The 18712-nt window shown below is 45.7% G+C and overlaps 1 protein-coding gene across 5 annotated transcripts in view; it reads left to right on the top strand.

Moving 5' to 3' along the window:
• NMU (neuromedin U) overlaps positions 1 to 18712 on the top strand; it is a 131118-nt gene that overhangs the window by 49968 nt on the left and 62438 nt on the right. For all 5 annotated transcript variants that reach the window (XM_073583564.1, XM_073583563.1, XM_073583561.1 and 2 more), the window contains exon 2: positions 5408 to 5466. In XM_073583564.1, coding sequence (XP_073439665.1) covers positions 5408 to 5466 — 59 coding nt within the window. The remainder of the gene's footprint in view (positions 1 to 5407; positions 5467 to 18712) is intronic.

The raw sequence follows: 18712 nt of genomic DNA, 5'->3' as shown, positions 1-18712 counted from the left end.
TGTTGGCACGGCTCCTCTGCACGGCTCTGCTCTGCTGGCATGGCTCTCTCTGCTGGCATGGATCTGCTCCGCACGGCTCTTTCAGCAGGCAAAAGGGGCTCCTATACGGCCCATCGCCAAGCCAGTCATCTCTGGTGGGGGAAGCAGAGCGCACTGCTCACCGCTCTGTGTACTGCTCAACACACTTCCCTCTGCACTGCTCTCCACCGGCATAAGATTCCCCTGCTTCGCGCACTTTCTCTTTTTATCCCTCTGATGCTGCGCGCCCTTTTCAGGCTCTCCCCGCCCTCCTGGGTTCAGAGGTTGGTCCGGCTCACTCAGGCTTCCCCCCTGGAACAGGGGAAGGTCCGCCTCACTAAAGCCTTCCCCCGGGAACAGAGGATGCAGCCTTTTTAGTTCTGGACCTGGCATGCAGGTACCCACGGTCCGATCGACCTCTTTACATTATCTGTTTCCACCACATGACAGTGGTTATCTGTATCCTCTTACACCTACTTCGCAAATTCAGTAGACATAACCCCATCTCCAATAGGAGCAGGATACTACATTTCATCCTAGCCTGCCCTAAGTCTATTTGTTCATCAAAGGTAAAATGCTACCAAGAAGATTTACAGCTTGTAAGCATGTGCAACCAAAGCCATACAGTGAACGAGTTGCTGTCATACATCAAATCTCACATTGTATGAATCTCCGTCAACTGCAACTGGGAATTGTCATGAACAGCAATGCTTGGACAAAGTAGCTAATGATTTCTGCATTGAACACATCCTGAATTTATTGTAATAATTTCTTAAAGAAATATACCCACTAGAGGAGGGTTGAGGCCAAAGTCAGGAAAGTGTATGGGCATTTCAACTATTGTAGTGGAATATGTCCTCTGGGATTTGCAAAAACAGAATTGAATGTTTGAGCATCACCTGAATTGCCGCTGGAGTTTGGTGACTAGAGTTGAGCGAAACAGGTCAGCTAGATTCATAAGTCGCCGACTTATGGCAAAGTCGGGTTTCGCTGACCGAAACCCGACCACAGCGTGAAGTCGGCCATGCGGTCGACAAAACGAGCGCCAAAGTCAGATTTCCCAGAATGCTTGCACGTGACTTTTTTCAGTGACTGAGCAAGGACGTACACTGTGGGCAACGAGATGACATGTGCAGTGTCTGGGGAGAGAGAGAGAGAGTTTTGCGCACTTTAAAAGAGCGGTCCGGCATGTAGGTGTGTTTACTGTCCTCCACTCCCTGCCGACTTTGCTTCCCCATTGACTTGCATTGGGTTTCGTGTTTGAGTCGGACCTTCGACTTTTCCTGATAGTCAGCCGATTTCGTTCGACTCAACTTTTGAGAAAGTCGGGTTTCATGAAACCCGACTCGACCCTAAAAAAGGCAAAGTCGCTCATCTCTAGCGGTGACCGATATATGCAGCGGCCAAAGATCATTGTGGGTTACTTTTAAATCCACAACTGACACCTAATGAGGGATGTATGTTGTCTATTGAAGGCTACTAAATTTGTCCTTAGGGATAACAGTAGTATCATCAGTGTCATTGTGGCTTGTTAATAAGTTATTGATTCTTGTTTTGAATCTGTTACTGATCCCAAAATAAGGATACAACTTGGAAGGCTTGTTAAAAAACTATAGCTTCTTCATTTAACAAACAACAACTATTTAGCCCATAAAAGAAAAATAGACAAAGCCACCAAAATAAGTGAGGCGTGACCATTTTGATGGGCTTTAGTCAACCTTGCTCTGTTGTGTTTAAAGAGTACATCTTTCATTGGCACTTTTCAGCAGTCACCCTAAAAAACACTTCCTGTGGTCCACAATCTGGTTTAATATATACAGTGTTGGGTAACACTCACACTTGTGTCGATTCTCTCTTATGAGAAAATCGGGTGAATTATGCTAATGACACTCAGCTTAACCACAGTCAGAGTTTGGTCTGAGTGTCATCTTACTGTGTTCTGTTTTCTCGCATGAGAAAATTGCAACAGAGGTACAGAGAAGACGGAGAACTTAATTTCTTGGATGTCATCCATGTGTAGTCCAATGTTTCACATGCACCAATAAACTTGTATGGGTGCCAGAGGCGTAGCTAGGGGTTCAGCTCAGGGGGAGCGAAACATCTGAGTGGCCCCTAACCGTTTACCCTGATTACAACCAAGGTAGCACACTGATATCAATTTTGTCCTGCCTATTTTGGGGGGTTTGTGTGATGTTATGTCGAATTTGTCTTTTTTTCTCTGTTTTTTGTGTTGTTTCAATACACACAAAGGATATAAGCATGTATATAACAAAACATAATTTTTTTCTGGGAAAAATATTTCATTTCCTGGAACAATTTCAAAGGTATCAACTCTTTTGGCCATGATGGTATAGTGGTAGATACCAGTCCTACAAGAACATACAAGTGATTACAAAACAGTTATATACAGGAACTTACAGCTGACGTTCTTTCTTATGGAGTCGATCACTTTTCCATCTGTCACAGACCGACATTACAACGTCTTCCAGCCAGGACATGTCTGCAGAGTTTACAACAAAGTCACATTTGATTTCTCACATTTCTTTCACCGTCATCATCAATTCCCAACCTGCACAAACTCATCCTACTGTCTCCCCAATATTGAGCCACTGCTGACGTACACACTAGGGTGCCAAGGAAAAATGAAGTTTGCAAATTGGTAAGTCTTACCCCTCAAATTTGTTCCTTTTGGCATAAGGATTCACCATGTAAAATATTTTGACATTAAATTTAGATTTACCACTTGCTCAAGGCATGAGAATTATTCCATGTGGAATAGTAAAAAAAATGTAAAAAATTAAAAAATAAAAATAAAAAAAACCCTAAAAGTTCAAATCACCCCCCTTTCGCCCCATTGAAGATTAAAGGGTTAAAAAATATACACACATTTGGTATCGCTGTGTAGGGAGAAGGGCCCCCACAGAGTGTCCGGGCCGGAACCAAGGGGACCGCCATCTTGGTTCCTAAGGGAACTGTACCCTGGGAACGGAGGAGGAGAGTGGACTGCTGAGAGTGACAGGACAGCAAGGGGAGGGGCGAGTATAAAAGGGACAGGGAGCGCGCAGGGGAGTCAGTTGGCGGGACGGCAGACACGAAGCAACAGATTGTGGGAGTTTGAAAGAGCCAGAGTGACAGACGAAGACCAGAGAGGAGACCAGCGGCAGAGGGGAGACTTACAGTGGCCTACGGAGAGTAAGCGCCGAACTTACCAACAAGAGACTGCTGCTTCACTCCAATCCGGGGTCACTACCTGCCCACGGTCATCCGCAGCTGTTACCGCTGTGCTCCAGCCTGTTGCGGCCTGTCCACCACCCCTCGCAGCCGCTGCCGCTTCACTCCAGCCCGCGGCTGCGGCCTTTCCTCTACCGCCCCACTTCAGCCCGCGGCTGCGGCCTGTTCATCATCGCCCGGAGTTGACGTCACCCCGCTACAGTTGACAGTTGGGGCCTACTCCTCGCCTACAGAGAAGCTCTTTGCCTAGGGCCAGGCCGTGCACGTGGCCTGCCAACCACCACTCCTGGTAACTGCAACACACTCCTGCTTGGAGACTGGAGTCTCTTTGAATTCACCTACAAGCAGAACCCCGCTGGTTCTACAGGGGGTTACCTCATCAAAGGACTTCCTCAGGGCCTGTTGTGCCCCAACTCCTCCTGGGCGCCGGGGCGCCCGAAGACTGCGACAGATCTTCAGTAGCTGGGCTCAGTGGCTGCTACACCAAAGCAGCCTCATCAGAGACGCCGAGGGATGTCAGGATGGATAAGTGACACTATAGGAAATAAGGACCCGTAGTCGGCCATATCGCGGCCCTATAGCAACCGGCCTTTGCCGGGTTAGTCGTGTTCTCTCTGAAAGTGTTTGTTTGTGCAGAGTCCCTGCGAGGACAATAGCTGTTATTGTGTTTTGGTTGCTTAGCATAGCCCTAGCGGCTTAAATTTATAAAAGTTCTCTAGCCAGAGTTCAATCCAGTCTCGCGTCTCGTCACTGCATCCTGCGTACCTGCTGTTACCTACAGCCGCGTTCAGAAACACCCGTTGGAATCGCCGCGTTCAGAAATGCCCGATCTATCAAAATATAAAATCAATTAATCTGATCGGTAAATGGCATAACATATCATACATACATAGGATATGCATGACGATAAATACTAAACAAATATTTAAAACTGCAATATGATGTGCCATTGAGCAACCAGTAAATGATAACTAATCTTAACAAAAGAAAATTATAAAATATCTATGACCAAAAAGGAACAAAATTAGGAGGTAAGACCTTCAAAAACTTGCAACTTAATTTTTACCATGCATTTCCTTGGCACCTAGTATACACATGGTCAAAATTGTTGGTGCCCCTCGTTTAATGACAGAAAACCCCACAATGTTGACAGAAATAACTTGAATCTGACAAAAGTAATAATAAATCAAAAATCTATGAAAATGAACAAATGAAAGTCAGACATTGCTTTTCAACCATGCTTCCACAGATTTTTAAAAAACATAAAAGTCATGAAATAGGCCTGGACAGAAATGATGGTATCTCTGAAAATAATGTGACAAAAGGGACATGTTAAATCACAGTGTGTCCACTAATTTGATTAGGGTGGAGACAGGGTGCTGGTTAAGGGGGTAAGTATGCATTATTTTTTTATTTATTTAGAATCCTGGGGGCCTTTAAAAACACTTCTGAACCCGTCTTCTATATTGTTATTTAATATTGTTATCAAATAGGTAAGTAAAATTATATGTCTTGATTTAGTTTAAAAAAAAATGTAAGTGATACATTCCCTTTAACAAACAGTATCCTGACATATATTCTGCTATCCTCCTTTTCCTTAAAAAAAACTGCTAAAATAATAGACAGCTAAACATTCTAAACTGTAAAACGTTCATCGCTCAGTATGCTGATATGGACACATCGGCAGAGTTTATTGTAAAATGATGATACTTACAATAGGTAGACAGTTGATTTTTTATTTCTGGATTGCAGGGGTCTGTGATTTATATTTTTTTTCTAAATGTCTTCCCAGCCTGTGACATACAAGCTTTAGAATGGATTTTTAATAGCAAAATTATGACGTGGTATTACACCACCCTCCTGGTTTGCAATTGCAGTGATAAAGTGCTTTGCTGTAACTACTGTACAGGGTTCACAGTCATACTGACTATGCAGGTACAGCACCTCCCTATCTCAGCTGAATCTTTGGATTATTATTCACAGACTGACTTCTCCAACTTGACTAGTGTAGTAGTACAACACAATCAAATTTCTGCCTTTTTCTGTCCCTATGTTTAGTAAGCTGAGCGCTGTGACCTTTCACAAATTTTAAATATTTAATAATATGTACACTAATCATTATAAATATTCCATGCAATTTATTCATTTTGTTTTACAGGCGCCCCATTTTCATCCCCTGTGCTTAGAGCAGAAGAAGAGCTGCAGTTGTGGAATGGGGTAAGTTCATATCTAGATTTATCTTAGAACTATAAGTGTAATTAAACTTATTTGTTATTTTTTTCTACAGATTTACCCAGAATGCACTAATGTAAAGCTTTTTCATTTACGATTTGCGCATTTGCCATAATATTTAAGCTTTTTTCTGCCTTACTCCTCCTATAGTAATGAATGAAAATCCTATCGTGAGGAATTTGCATTATTATACAGTAATTCCTGCAAAAGGTAAAAACTGGAAAGACTATAAGCACCATAGAGTCTCATCCGAGTAGAAAATAAAGAGATAAAAATGATTTCTGCTCACATGGGGGGTTGTGACAGTCACAACCCTTATTTAAGTGTAACAAATGTGGTAATGGAACCACTGTGCATTGAACAGGGAAGTGCCCTAGAGTGGTATGATTAGGTGAACACCTGACTTTTTTGATAGAGCTCCTGAAGGTGTGGATAGATTTGGATCCAGATAGATGCCAGGTGCTACCCCAGGACAGACATTGATTACACAGCAACTGATCTCCAAAGCAGTAGGAAGCTGGAACAGCCAGGAATGAGTGTGCATGACTGGGACAGGTAGGCTTAGATAATATACAGGAAGCACGGCAGGTGTACAGGAAGACCCAGCAGATGCTGGCAGGCATGTCTGGTATTAAAGGAGGTACGGCTGGTGTGCAGGAAGGCTAAGAAGCTGCAGGCAGGCACAGCTGATATACAGGAAACCACAGCAGATGCTGGCAGGCATGGCTTTTATACAGGAAGGCATGACTGGTATAAAGATAGGCATGGCAGGTGTGTACAGGCAGGTACTGATAGGAACAGGCAAGTAGTGGCAGAAACAGGCAGGTACAGGTAGGTACAGGCAGGTGTAAAAGAACAGGGGGCCTGACAGTTAGCAAGCATGCAGACAAACTGACAGAACACGTTGTTCAGGCACCTCCCAACATTGGAGACTGCCCTTCCCGTGGTTGTTCCTTCCCGGGGAAAGAGCTGGCTAGTCATTGCTTGCGTTGAGAAACATGTGATGGTGTCTCCGTGGCTTGTGTTTTGCATGTTTTTACATATTTCCCATAAGGGATGGGGGCATTGCTCTAGAATCACTGCGTTGAGAAATGTATGATGGTGTCTCCGCAGTGTTGGATGTTGATCTCCATGAGTTCATTCATCCTCATTTTTCACAGTCTTCTACTAGGCATTGCTCCTACTGGCCAGTTTCCTACTCCACAGTGATGAGGGGCAATACCCCGAAACAGCTGTCTGTGGAAGGATACCATACCCAGTCATATGTCAGACATGTGCAGACCCCAGGAGGCAGCAGCAGGAGGGAGCATGGGCCGAGGGCTGGGGAAGTGAGTGAGTCAGAACCCCTGCTGTAGGAGAGGAGTATGGGATTTATGCAGGAATGCAGATGCCACACTACCCCCCTTTAAGCCCTCTGTTCTTCAGGCCCAAAAGAAATCTCCCCATAAGGAGAGGGGCTCCCACGATCTCTCCTCAGGACTGAACCCCTTCCAATCAACAAAAAATATTTGTCCTCTTACTCTTTTTGTGGCCAGAACATTCTCTACCACAAAAACATCATCAGAGCTGACTGAAGGTGGAGTGGTACCCTGGTCCTTGAAGAAGGAGCTAAAGACGACAGGCTTCAGGATAAAATGTGGAATAAATTGGGGATCCGTAAAGAGGCTAGGAGTTTGAGCTTTTAGATACGACATTTATCTGTTTGAGAAAGGACCAATAAAGCGAGGACCCAACTTGTACGAAGGTAGCTTGATACAGACAAACTTCGAAGAAAGCCAAACCTTGTCTCCAGATGAAACATAGGTGAGTCTAGATGCCTCTTATTCGCGTGTCTCTTCATTCACTATGAAGATTTCACTAATGTGGCCTTGGTAATCTCCCAAATTTTAGAGAAGCCATTGATGAGAGTTTCAGCAGCAGGAATTTCTGTGGTAGTAATTACAGGGAAGGGAACATGGGGGTGTTGACCGTACATAATAAAAACAGAGATTTAACTGAGGACTTACATTTTTTGTTATATGAGAATTCAGTCCAAGGCAGGAGTCTGGCCCAAACACTGAGCATTGACAAAATGACGCAGGAAGCTGGTTAGGATCTGGTTGACCCTCTGGCCTGGTCATTACCTAGTCATTGGATTGGGGATGATAGGCTGAAGAGAAATCCAGGGTTATATTTAGTAGCTTACTGGTGGCCCTCCAGAACCAAGATGTGAACTGGATGCCTCTGTCATAAACTATATAGAGAGGTAACCCATGAAGACGCAAGATGTGCTGGATGAACTTCTAAGCAAACACTGGTGCAGAAGGGAGACCAGACCAACAAGTAAAGTGGTCCATCTTTGGGAAGTGATCCACAACTACCCAAATGATGATACTTGCAGCCGAGACTGGAAGATCACTCATGGATGGCCACCAATGAAGCCAAGAGATGAGAAGAGCCATTTTCTTCTGTCCAGCATGACCAGCCAATTTAGATGAGTGACCCAACCAAAGGCGTTGCTAGGGGTTCAGCTCGGGGGGGGGCGAAACATCTGAATGGGCCCCTAACATGCGGACATATCATTGGTGCAATCTGCGCGGCCGCACATGGGCCCATATCTACCTCCAAAAAAGGTGCAATTTTGCATTTTTAGGGGCTCTTGGGCTGCAAAGGGATCATACTGTATATTGTTCTTGAACAGGGGCACTTTCTGTCTGTGTCTGCCTGTGGCCCCTAACCAGATAAGCATGATTATAACTATGGTGGTATAGGGGAACCTCAGGAGATGACCGCACTGTTATTGAAAATAAAAATCTATACAAATATCAGCACTGATATTACCGCCTTATGGTGACATATAGTGGTAGATACTAGTTCTGCAGGACATATAGAGATTACTGCACAGTTGTAGATGGTGACTTACAGAGGACATTCTTTCTGGTGGAGTCATTCACTTTTCCCATCTTTTCCATCTGGTCCAGACCGACATGTCGACTTCTCCAGCCAGGACTCACCTGCAGAGATTACAACAAAAACACATCTGTCTTCTCACATTTCCAGCACCGTACACATGTAGAATCATTAAATCCTAGAATGTTGGAGTTGGAAGGCACCTCCAGGGTCATCGTGTCCAATCCCCTGCTCAATGCAGGATTCACTAAACCATCTCAGCCTCTGTGTGAACTATTCCATTGAAGGACAACTCACCACCTCTCGTGGCAGCCTGTTCCACTCATTGCTCACCCTCACTGTCAAAAAGTTTTTTCTAATATCTAATATGTGTCTTCTCCCTTTTAGTTTCATCCCATTGCTTCTCATGTTTCCATGTGCAAATGTATTCCCAACCTGCACAAACTCCTCAACCTGCCGATACCCCAATACTGAGCTGCTGCTGCCGTGTGTGTCCCTCTTACTGCACCGGCTGTGTGGCACAATAACAGAGCTCCTCTTACTGCCCCACATAGTAATGCCATTGGGTCGCCCTCCCAGGACTGTGGGGTACTCGGTAACGGGCCGGTCTCTCTCAGAGGGAGGTGTCACAGCAGCGGTGACCCGGTCCGTGGCCCTGGGCGCCCATGTAAAAGGGTGAATGCTGAGTGATGGAATAAAGTTTATTAATGAATGTTTCGTGACGCCACCTGTGGTATTCGGCAATGAACATGTTAAGCCGACGCTGCAGACAGATCCTCTGGGACAGATGGTGTGGTGCAGCAATGATGGTGTAGCCCTCCACAGGCAGGGCTGTAGTCCCTGGGCAGTGTAGATCGGTGTTGGGGAAGAGGGTGCCGTGTCTGGCACAGAGATGTAGCAGTGCTGGAGAAGTTGCAGAAAGAAGGCAAGGACACAGCGGAATGTAGTTTCTTTACCTTTACTTTGTAAGTGCAGTCCAGGGTCCAGATTACAGATGGCACAGGAGCTGAGTAGCCTGGAAGCAACTCAGGAATCTCTCTATACAGATAGGTTGTGCAGTCTCCTTCCTAGCGCTCACTTGAGGTACATGCAGTACTGTGTTACACTGAAGTTCCTCCTTCTTGTTTCCTCTCAGATCTACCTAGTATGGCAGACAGCTGTAGCCTTCTATCTCTTCTCCTGGCTCACCCATTGCTGTTGTGCCTCTGAGTCTTAGATGGGAATAGAGCATTTACAGCTTCCTATTCCTCTGGTTTCTGTTGCAGGAACATCAGTATCCATAAAACCGTGGAGACCAGGCTCCAGATCATGCGCTCCAGCTGGGAACGAGCTCTCAACCCCGCACAGTCTCCCAGCTTCTCTCTCCACGTCTACACACTTCGGCCTCCTCACACTAACTCCTCATTTCCCTTCCTGGCCCTCAGAGAGCACTCCTCCCCCAATTCTGGTTCAGCGATCCCTCTGCTGGCTCGGAGTGGGAACTGTGTTGCATGTTATGGTTAACTGCTAGAGAGACCCTTCATTGCTTCCTAGCCTGACATCATCCTTCCTGGGGGAAGGCAATGCCACTGTGGCGACCATACTCCTGGGGGCGCCATACCATCACTGTGCCCCTTACATTGTAATAATGCCTCTTTTGTGCTCTATACATGGTAAAATTGTCCCCTAGAAAATATTAATTTCCTGTGCATGTGCCCTCCAAATTTTGTCCCTAGAAAGTAATAATACTCCATGTGCAACTTTGATGGTCACAATACTGAGAGCCCCTATAACAATGTTTAAGTGCCCACTTAACATTTAATAATGCCCCGAGTTGCCCATATATAATTCCTCTATATACAGTATGCTGGACCCACAGCTCCCCTCTACACCGTGTGATGATCCCACAGCTCCCCTATACACAGTATGGTAGGCCCACAGCTCCCTTATATACAGTATGCTGGGCCCACATCTCGCTTATATACAGTATGATGGGCCCGCACCTCCCGTACATACAGTATGATGTCCTCCAGGCTTCCCCTATACATAGAATGATGTCCCTACTGCTCCTCCAATACACAGTATAATAGTTAATAGTGTTCTGACACCGTGCGGTGCCTGCACTGAGAGCTCCTCTGCAGGGAGGAAATTAACTTTACTCCTCCCGGCAGCATTGCTCTTCCAGTCATATGGGTTACACTGGCACGGTTTCAGTCACCGCTCTGTATACAGAGAGTGGTGGCTGTAACCTCGCCCTGGCACTCACTGACAGCCGCCTTAGCACCGTCTGCCACCCGGTAGTTACCCTACTGGTGCCCCTATAAATATTAACCCCTTCACCCCCAAGGGTGGTTTGCACGTTCATGACCGAGCCAATTTTTACAATTCTGACCACTGTCCCTTTATGAGGTTATAACTCTGGAACGCTTCAACGGAACTAGGCGATTCTGAGATAGTTTTCTCATGACATATTGTACTTCACTTTAGTGGTAAAAATTTTTCACTATAACTTGCGTTTATTTATGAAAAAAACAGAAATATGGCAAAAATTTTGAAAATTTTGCAATTTTCAAACTTTGAATTTGTATGCCCTTAAAACAGAGAAATATGTGACACAAAATAGTTACTAAATAACATTTCCCACATGTCTACTTTACATCAGCACAGTTTGGGAAACAACATTTTTTTTGTTAGGAAGTTATAAGGGTTAAAATTTGACCAGCGATTTCTAATTTTTACAACAAAACTTACAAAACCATTTTTTTAGGGACCACCTCACATTTGAAGTCACTTTGAGGGGTCTATATGGCAGAAAATACCCAAAAGTGACACCATTCTAAAAACTGCACCCCTGAAGCTACTCAAAACCACATTCAAGAAGATTATTAACCCTTCAGGTGCTTCACAGGAGCAGAAGCAACGTGGAAGGAAAAAATGAACATTTAACTTTTTAGTCACAAAAATAATATTTTAGCAACATTTTTTTTATTTTCCCAAGGGTAACAGGAGAAATTGGACCCCAAAGGTTGTTGTCAAATTTGTCCTGAGTACGCTGATACCCAATATGTGGGGGGGAACCACTGTTTGGGCACATGGCAGGGCTCAGAAGGGAAGGAGCCCCTTTTGACTTTTTCAACCTAAAATTGGCTGGAATTGAGATAGGACGCCATGTCGCGTTTGACGAGTGTCTGATGTGCCTAAACAGTGGAAACCCCCCACAAGTGACCCCGTTTTGGAAACTAGACCCCCTAACGAACTTATCTAGATGTGTGGTGACCACTTTGAACCCCCAAATGCTTCACAGAAGTTTATAACACCCGGGCGTGAAAGTAAAAAATCATATTTTTTCCACAAACATGATCATTTAGTCCCCAATATTTTGTTTTCCCAAGGGTAACAGGAGAAATTGGACTCCAAAGGTTGTTGTCAAATTTGTCCTGAGTACGCTGATACCCAATATGTGGGGGGAACCACTGTTTGGGCACATGGCAGGGCTCAGAAGGAAAGGAGCCTCGTTTGACTTTTTCAACCTAAAATTGGCTGGAATTGAGATCGGACACCATGTCGCGTTTGACGAGCGTCTGATGTGCCTAAACAGTGGAAACCCCCCACAAGTGACCCCATTTTGGAAACTAGACCCCCTAAGGAACTTATCTAGATGTGTGGTGACCACTTTGAACCCCCAAGGGCTTCACAGAAGTTTATAACACCCGGGCGTGAAAATAAATAATCATATTTTTTCCACAAACATGATCATTTAGTCCCCAATATTTTGTTTTCCCAAGGGTAACAGGAGAATTTGGACCCCAAAGGTTGTTGTCAAATTAGTCCTGAGTATGCTGATACCCAATATGTGGGGGGGAACCACTGTTTGGGCATATGGCAGGGCTCAGAAGGGAAGGAGCCCTGTTTGACTTTTTCAACCTAAAATTGGCTGGAATTGAGATCGGACGCCATGTTACGTTTGACGAGCGTCTGATGTGCCTAAACAGTGGAAACCCCCCACAAGTGACCCCATTTTGGAAACTAGACCCCCTAAGGAACTTATCTAGATGTGTGGTGAGCACTTTGAACCCCCAAGTGTTTCACTAAAGATTATAATGCCCAGGCGTGAAAATAAAATCCTGTTTTGTTCCCACATAAATGATTATTTAGTCCCCAATTTCTAATTTTCCCAAGAGTAACAGGAGAAATTGGACCCCAAAAGTCGTTGTCCAATTTGTCCTGGGTACTCTGGTACCCCACATGTGGGAAAAAAACTGTTTAGGCACACGTCGGGGCTCGAAAGGGAAGTAGTGTTGTTTTGGAATGCAGACTTTGATGGTCTGCTGGCGTCATGTTCCATTTGCAGAGTCCCTGATGTGCCTAAACAGGAAAAAACCCACATATGACATCATTTTGGATACTAGACCCCCAAAGAACAAATCTAGATGTGCCCCCAACTAATCTAATGTAAATTAGTAGTGCATGGAGGTGTGGTAAAATTTGAAGCAATCCTTCATGCACAGGCCAGGTTTTTCGGGGCAGGTGTCGCATTGATAAGTGGTGTCCCTGCGAATTCCTTTTTTGTAACACACTTGACACCTTTTTTGCGGCTTACCTTTTCTTGGGGTTGGCGGGACCACCCCCAGAAAATGCTGACCTGGGACAATACGAGCACCTTCAGTACCAGAAGTACTGGGGCCCGCTCCTTCCTGAGCGCCAAACATCAGGGCCTTAACCACTACCTCCTGGAAATGAAGGTACGCCGTATCGCTGGGGCATGCACATTGTGACAGCAGGAATGCGTTGAGCATTGCCATTTGGATGATGTGCACGGCCAGCGTTTTGTACCACGCCTTGGCCTTCCTCAATGCATTGTACGGTTGGAGGAGTTGATCGGAGAGATCAACTCCCCCCATGTTTTTGTTGTACCCCACTACACATGTCGGTTTGCAGACCTGTGTAGAGGTACCCCGTACAGTGCAGAGGGTACTGCCATCACCGTGTATGGTGGTCAAGAGATGGACATCTCTCTTGTCCTTGTACTTGACCACCAGCAGTTGGTCGCTACATTGGGCTCTGCTCTCACCTTTTCGGAGCATCTGCCCAAGTAGCGTCTTTGGGAGGCCTCTCTGATTTTTGCGGACAGTACCGCAGGCTGCGGTACGTCACTCAGAGAGGGATTTGTAGAGTGGGATGCTGGTATAAAAGTTATCAGTGTAGAGGTGATAACCTTTATCCAGCAGTGGGTGCACTCACTCCCAGGAAAGGAGGACACTCAGGGGGTTCAATCTGGGTGTCCTTCCCTTCGTAAACTCTAAACTTGTGGAAGTACCCTGAGGTACTCTCACACAACTTATAGAGTTTGATTCCGTACCTGGCCCTCTTACTGGGCAGGTATTGACGGAATCACAGCCTTCCCTTGAAGTGAACCAAGGACTCATCCACGCAGATGTCCCTTTGGGGCACGTACACTTCAGCAAACTTTTTGTTGAAGTGTTCGATGACCGGCCGAACTTTGAACAGACGGTCAAAGTTGGGGTCATCTTGTGCGGGACACTCTGCATTATCAGTATAATGCAGGAACTTGTGGATGGCCTCAAAACGCGTCCGGGCCATGACCATTCAGAACACTGGAGTGTTGTATAAAATATCAACACTCCAATATTGCCTAATTTCCGGCTTCTTCAGTATCCCCATATGGAGGACCAGGCCCCAAAACTGCGTCATTTCAACTGCGTCTACAGGAGACCAGTTTGAAAATGTTGAACGCGGGTTTTGCTCCAAAAATTGACGAGCGTACAAATTAGTTTGCTCCACCATGAGGTTAACAAAATCCTCAGAGAAAAAGACTTTGAAAAAGTCAATTTCTGTGAGGCCGGTGGTGTCAAACTTGATTCCTGATTCTGCCACAAAATCAGGAATCAGTGGCTCGTAATTTTCGGGGGGCGAGGTCCATACGGGGAGCACTGGGTCAGCTGTGGGCATGGTGGGCGCTGCCTCATCTTCTGTCCTGGAGCGTCTGCGTGGCGGTTCCGCAGGACCCGAGGAGGAAGATGAGGAGGGGGAAGAGGAAGAAGAAGAGGATGAAGAATCCGAAAAATAAAGAAAAGTCTGATCGTCATCCAAATCGCTATCAGTGTCGGAGGCAAGTAAAGCATATGCCTCCTTCACTGAATAGCGCTGTTGGGATGAATTTGATGACATTTTTGTGTAAATATGGTGCTTGGGTGTACACTTTATTGAAAACTGTATGTGTACGTGAGGGGGGGAGTGATTGGTGTAAACTTTCTGTAAAGAAAAAGCTGTGGAAAAAAGTCTAAAACAGCAGGCCATAGCTGATAAGTGTCACTTATCAAAACTAGGCTGCTGGATGTGCGCACGGGGTGGCGCAGGGGGGGTGGAAAAAAAAAAAGGAAAACGGCAGGCACAAACTCTGATAAGTGAACTGTGTCACTTATCCAAGTTTCGCAGCTGCGGGATGTGTGTACGGAGGGGCTAAGGAAAAAAAGCGAGCTCGAGTGTTGATCGGTGAACTGCGTCACCAATCAACGCTCGGCGGCAGCGCACGGAGGTGGCGCAAAAGTGGGGTGGAGGGGGTAAAAATAGGGGGAAGGGGGATGGGGGGATTGGGGTGGATGAAGAGAGATTGGGCAGGGATCAACAGTTAGGGTTGTAGTTAGGTGGCACAAAGGGGGGTGAAAAAAATGAAAAACGGCAGGCACAAGCTTGGATAAGTGACGTGTGTCACTTATCCAACTTTTGCGGCTGCGGGATGGGTGTACGGAAGTGGCGCAAAGGGGGCTAAGGAAAAAAAAGCGAGCTCGAGTGTTGATCGGTGAACTGCGTCACCGATCAACGCTCGCCGGCTGCGCACGGAGGTGGCGCAAAAGTGGGGTGGAGGGGGTAAAAGGGGGGTGAAGGGGGGTAAGAGGGGGGTGGAGGGGGGATGGGGGGATGAAGATAGATTGGGGGGGTGAAGATAGATTGGGCAGGGGATCAGGGATCAATTAACACTTACAGTTGTAGTTTTCTTTCTTCTTTCTTCTTTCTTCTGCAGGGATTGTGATGCTACAAGCTGTGGCACCACAATACCCAGCACAGGAGCTCTTGCTGCGTCCGACCTCTCTGCAGGAATCCTCAGCTAGAGGGAGGACCCCTGCAGACTGGTCAGACAGGTCAGAGGCAGGTCAGGGGGCAGGTCACAGAGCGGTCACATCGCTGCTGTCATTGGGGGATCGAATGATTACATCGATCCCACCAATCTCTGATCTGCCTGGTGACCATGGCAACTGCCTAGAATCGGAGCTCACGGCTCCGATTACTAGGCAGGTCATGCCCAGGTCACCAGCAGGGCACAGAGTGGTCACATGGTGACTGCAGCTGTGCCCTGTGGTTGGCGCGATCGCCGATCTAATCGATCGCGCCAGCCAACTCCTGCAGGCCCTGCTGGGCCTGCATCAGGCTCCAGCCTAGGATCGGTGCTAATATAGCACCGATCCTGGCCGGTACTGGCAGGGCACAGCGGCGATATAGCGCCGCTGTGCACTGCGATTGGCGCGATCGATCAGATCGGCGATCGCGCCAATCCGGGTGCTCTGGATGCCGGGGGGGCAGGATCGCAGCCTGGGATGCCGACGCCATCTTTTGTAAGGTGAGATGGCATCGGAATTTTAATGCGATCACCTCGACTTTAGTCGCGGTATCGCATTAAAGGGCCCGACATACTATCCCGTCCACGGTCATACGGGCCCGGGTACCGTGGACGGGATAGTACGTCGGATGTCAGGAAGGGGTTAATGCTTCCTAAGTGCCCACTGAATATTTAACTGAGTCCCCCTATGTACAGTAGTAATAGCCCCAGATTCACTGATGTGAGCAGGGGGTCGTGTGACGACTCTTTTGGCTTCTCCCAATTATCTTCACTTGAGTGAAGTCAAACTTATCTAGTCGAAACGTGCAAATAGCAAACCTCCTGATCGCACCAGTGGTCTTGGGGTCTCATGACGGCAGGCGCACCCCATCGTGATTTTGTGGTCTGTAGTCTCACAGTGACTGCAGACAATTATCTCAAGCCTTTAATAACGTTATAGTAATAATAAATTGCTTATTATTAAGTTATTACATAGAATGCAGCTCATGGTTACTGTATGGTTATACTTGTTAGGAGGCAGACAGACGGGCATATTTCTTGTGCAAGGATCACATCGCAATCCTCAGACTGACCCTCCGCTCTCCACAACTGAGTGTAACAGCTGTATTGTAATACATCATGCTGTCACACTCATGCTAGGAGCAGTACCAGCCAGTCCGAAGATTGCGGTGCGATCCTTGCATGAGTTATACGGCCGTCTGTCTGTGCTCTTGTTATACTAATACTGAAATGTTAATCTATTTTTAAAGTATTAATGAGCTGACAAGTAAAAAAAGCCCCCTACCTCCCCCGTCCCCTTCCCACACCCCATCCTCTCACATGCACCCCTCAGTGCTCTGTCCCCCTGACCCCACAATACCCCCAACATCCCACATTCACCTTCCTTGCCCTGTCCCCCCTCAGTCACAATACCCCCATCCTCTCACATTCACCCCCAGTGCCCTATTGCCCCACTAGAGTGACAGTAAGCACAGGGCCGGCCCGAGAGATTACGGCGCCCTAGGCGAAAACTATTGTTGCGCCCCTACTATTCTTGGCAGTAGATGAAAACTTGGGATATAAATTTAAGAGCAAAATAAACCACAACAACAATGATTACCTAATTAACTCTCTCCTAACTCTTTAATCTTCTGAGAAGTTGTATAGGACAAATATATACAAAGTAATCAATAACACAAAACAAAAACGACCATAGGTAATTAAAATTTTTGTTTCCTTGCCTTTTTTTTTTTAAAAGGATGACACTAAGTCACCGAGATTAATTTGTTTAGCAACTTCAGATTCTATCGAAATTGTTGCCAACCCAACCAACCTCTCTTGCGTCATATTTGCCCTTAAATATGTAAACTTTTCTTTCCATCCCTAAAACTTTTTGCCTTGTGAAAAGATTTTTTATAATTTTTTCTATTTTTTCTCTGGCGCCCCCTTTGGGTCGGCACCCTAGGCGGCCGCCTAGTTTGCCTATACGTTCGGGCCGGCCCTGAGTAAGCATCTTGGAGACCTCAGTGATCGGCTCAGGCTGTTCCTCCTGGTCACAAGACAGAAAGGACCTAGAAAATGCATCTACCTTAATGTTCTTGTCTGCCAGCCGGAAATGGAGAACATAATCAAAGCAAGCAAAGAACAAAGATCACCTTGCTTGACGCAGCTTTAGTTGCTGTGCAGACTGCAGATAGACTAAGTTCTTGTGGTAAGTATAGATACAATGCCTTGCGAAAGTATTTGGCCCCCTGGAACTTTTCAACCTTTTCCCACATATCATGCGTCAAACATAAAGATACCAAATGTAAATTTTTGGTGAAGAATCAACAACAAGTGGAACACAATTGTAAAGTTGGTCAAAATGTATTGGTCATTTTAAAATTTTTTGGAAATTCAAAAACTGAAAAGTGGGGCGTGCAATATTATTCAATAATAAATATTATTAACATTTAACTTTTTTCACAAAAATTTAATATGCACACAATTTTTTTTCTCAAGGGTATCAGGAGAAAATGAACCACAATATTTGTTGGGCAATTTCTCCTCAGTACGCCAATACCCCATGTGTGAAGGAAGACCACTCTTTAGGCGGACGGCAGAGCTCGCAAGGGAAGGAGTACCTTAAGGCACTTATCTAGATGTTTGGCGAGCACCCTGAACCCCCACATACTTCACATAAGTTTATAACGTAGAGCCGTGAAAAGTAAAAATCTAATTTTTTCCACAAAAATCATCTTTTAGCCCCAATTTTCTTATTTTAACAAAGGTAGCTGGAGAAAATGAACACTAAAAATTGATGTGCAATTTCTCCTGAGTATGCTTATACCCCATGTGTGGAGGAAGGCCCTCTGTTTGGGCGCCCCGAGGGGCTAGGAAGGGAATGAGCACTGTTTCATGTTTTGAAAACAAAATTGTCTGGAATCGAGAGAGGGTGCCATGTCACTTTTGGAGGGTCCCCGATGTGCCTAAACAGTGGAAACCCACTACAAGTAATACCATTTTGGAAACTAGATCGCTCAAGGAACTTATCTAGATATGTGGTGAGCATCTTGATCCCCCAGGTGCTTTACAGAAGTTTGTAACAGATCTAAATAAATTTTAAAAAAATCAAATTTTTTTCAGCAAAATTTTTCTTTTAGCCCCAAGTTTTTTATTTTCTCAAGGGTAGCAGGAGAAAATGGACCCCAGAATTTGTTGTGCAATTTCATTTGAGTGTGTCAATACCCAATGTGTGTGTGAAAACTA

The sequence above is a fragment of the Dendrobates tinctorius genome, unplaced genomic scaffold, assembly GCF_039654945.1.
Source record: "Dendrobates tinctorius isolate UK_male_01 unplaced genomic scaffold, ASM3965494v1 ptg000079l, whole genome shotgun sequence".
NCBI lineage: Eukaryota > Metazoa > Chordata > Amphibia > Anura > Dendrobatidae > Dendrobates > Dendrobates tinctorius.
The sequence above is the reverse complement of the archived record's forward strand: the minus strand, read 5'-3'. Positions and strand labels throughout refer to the sequence as shown.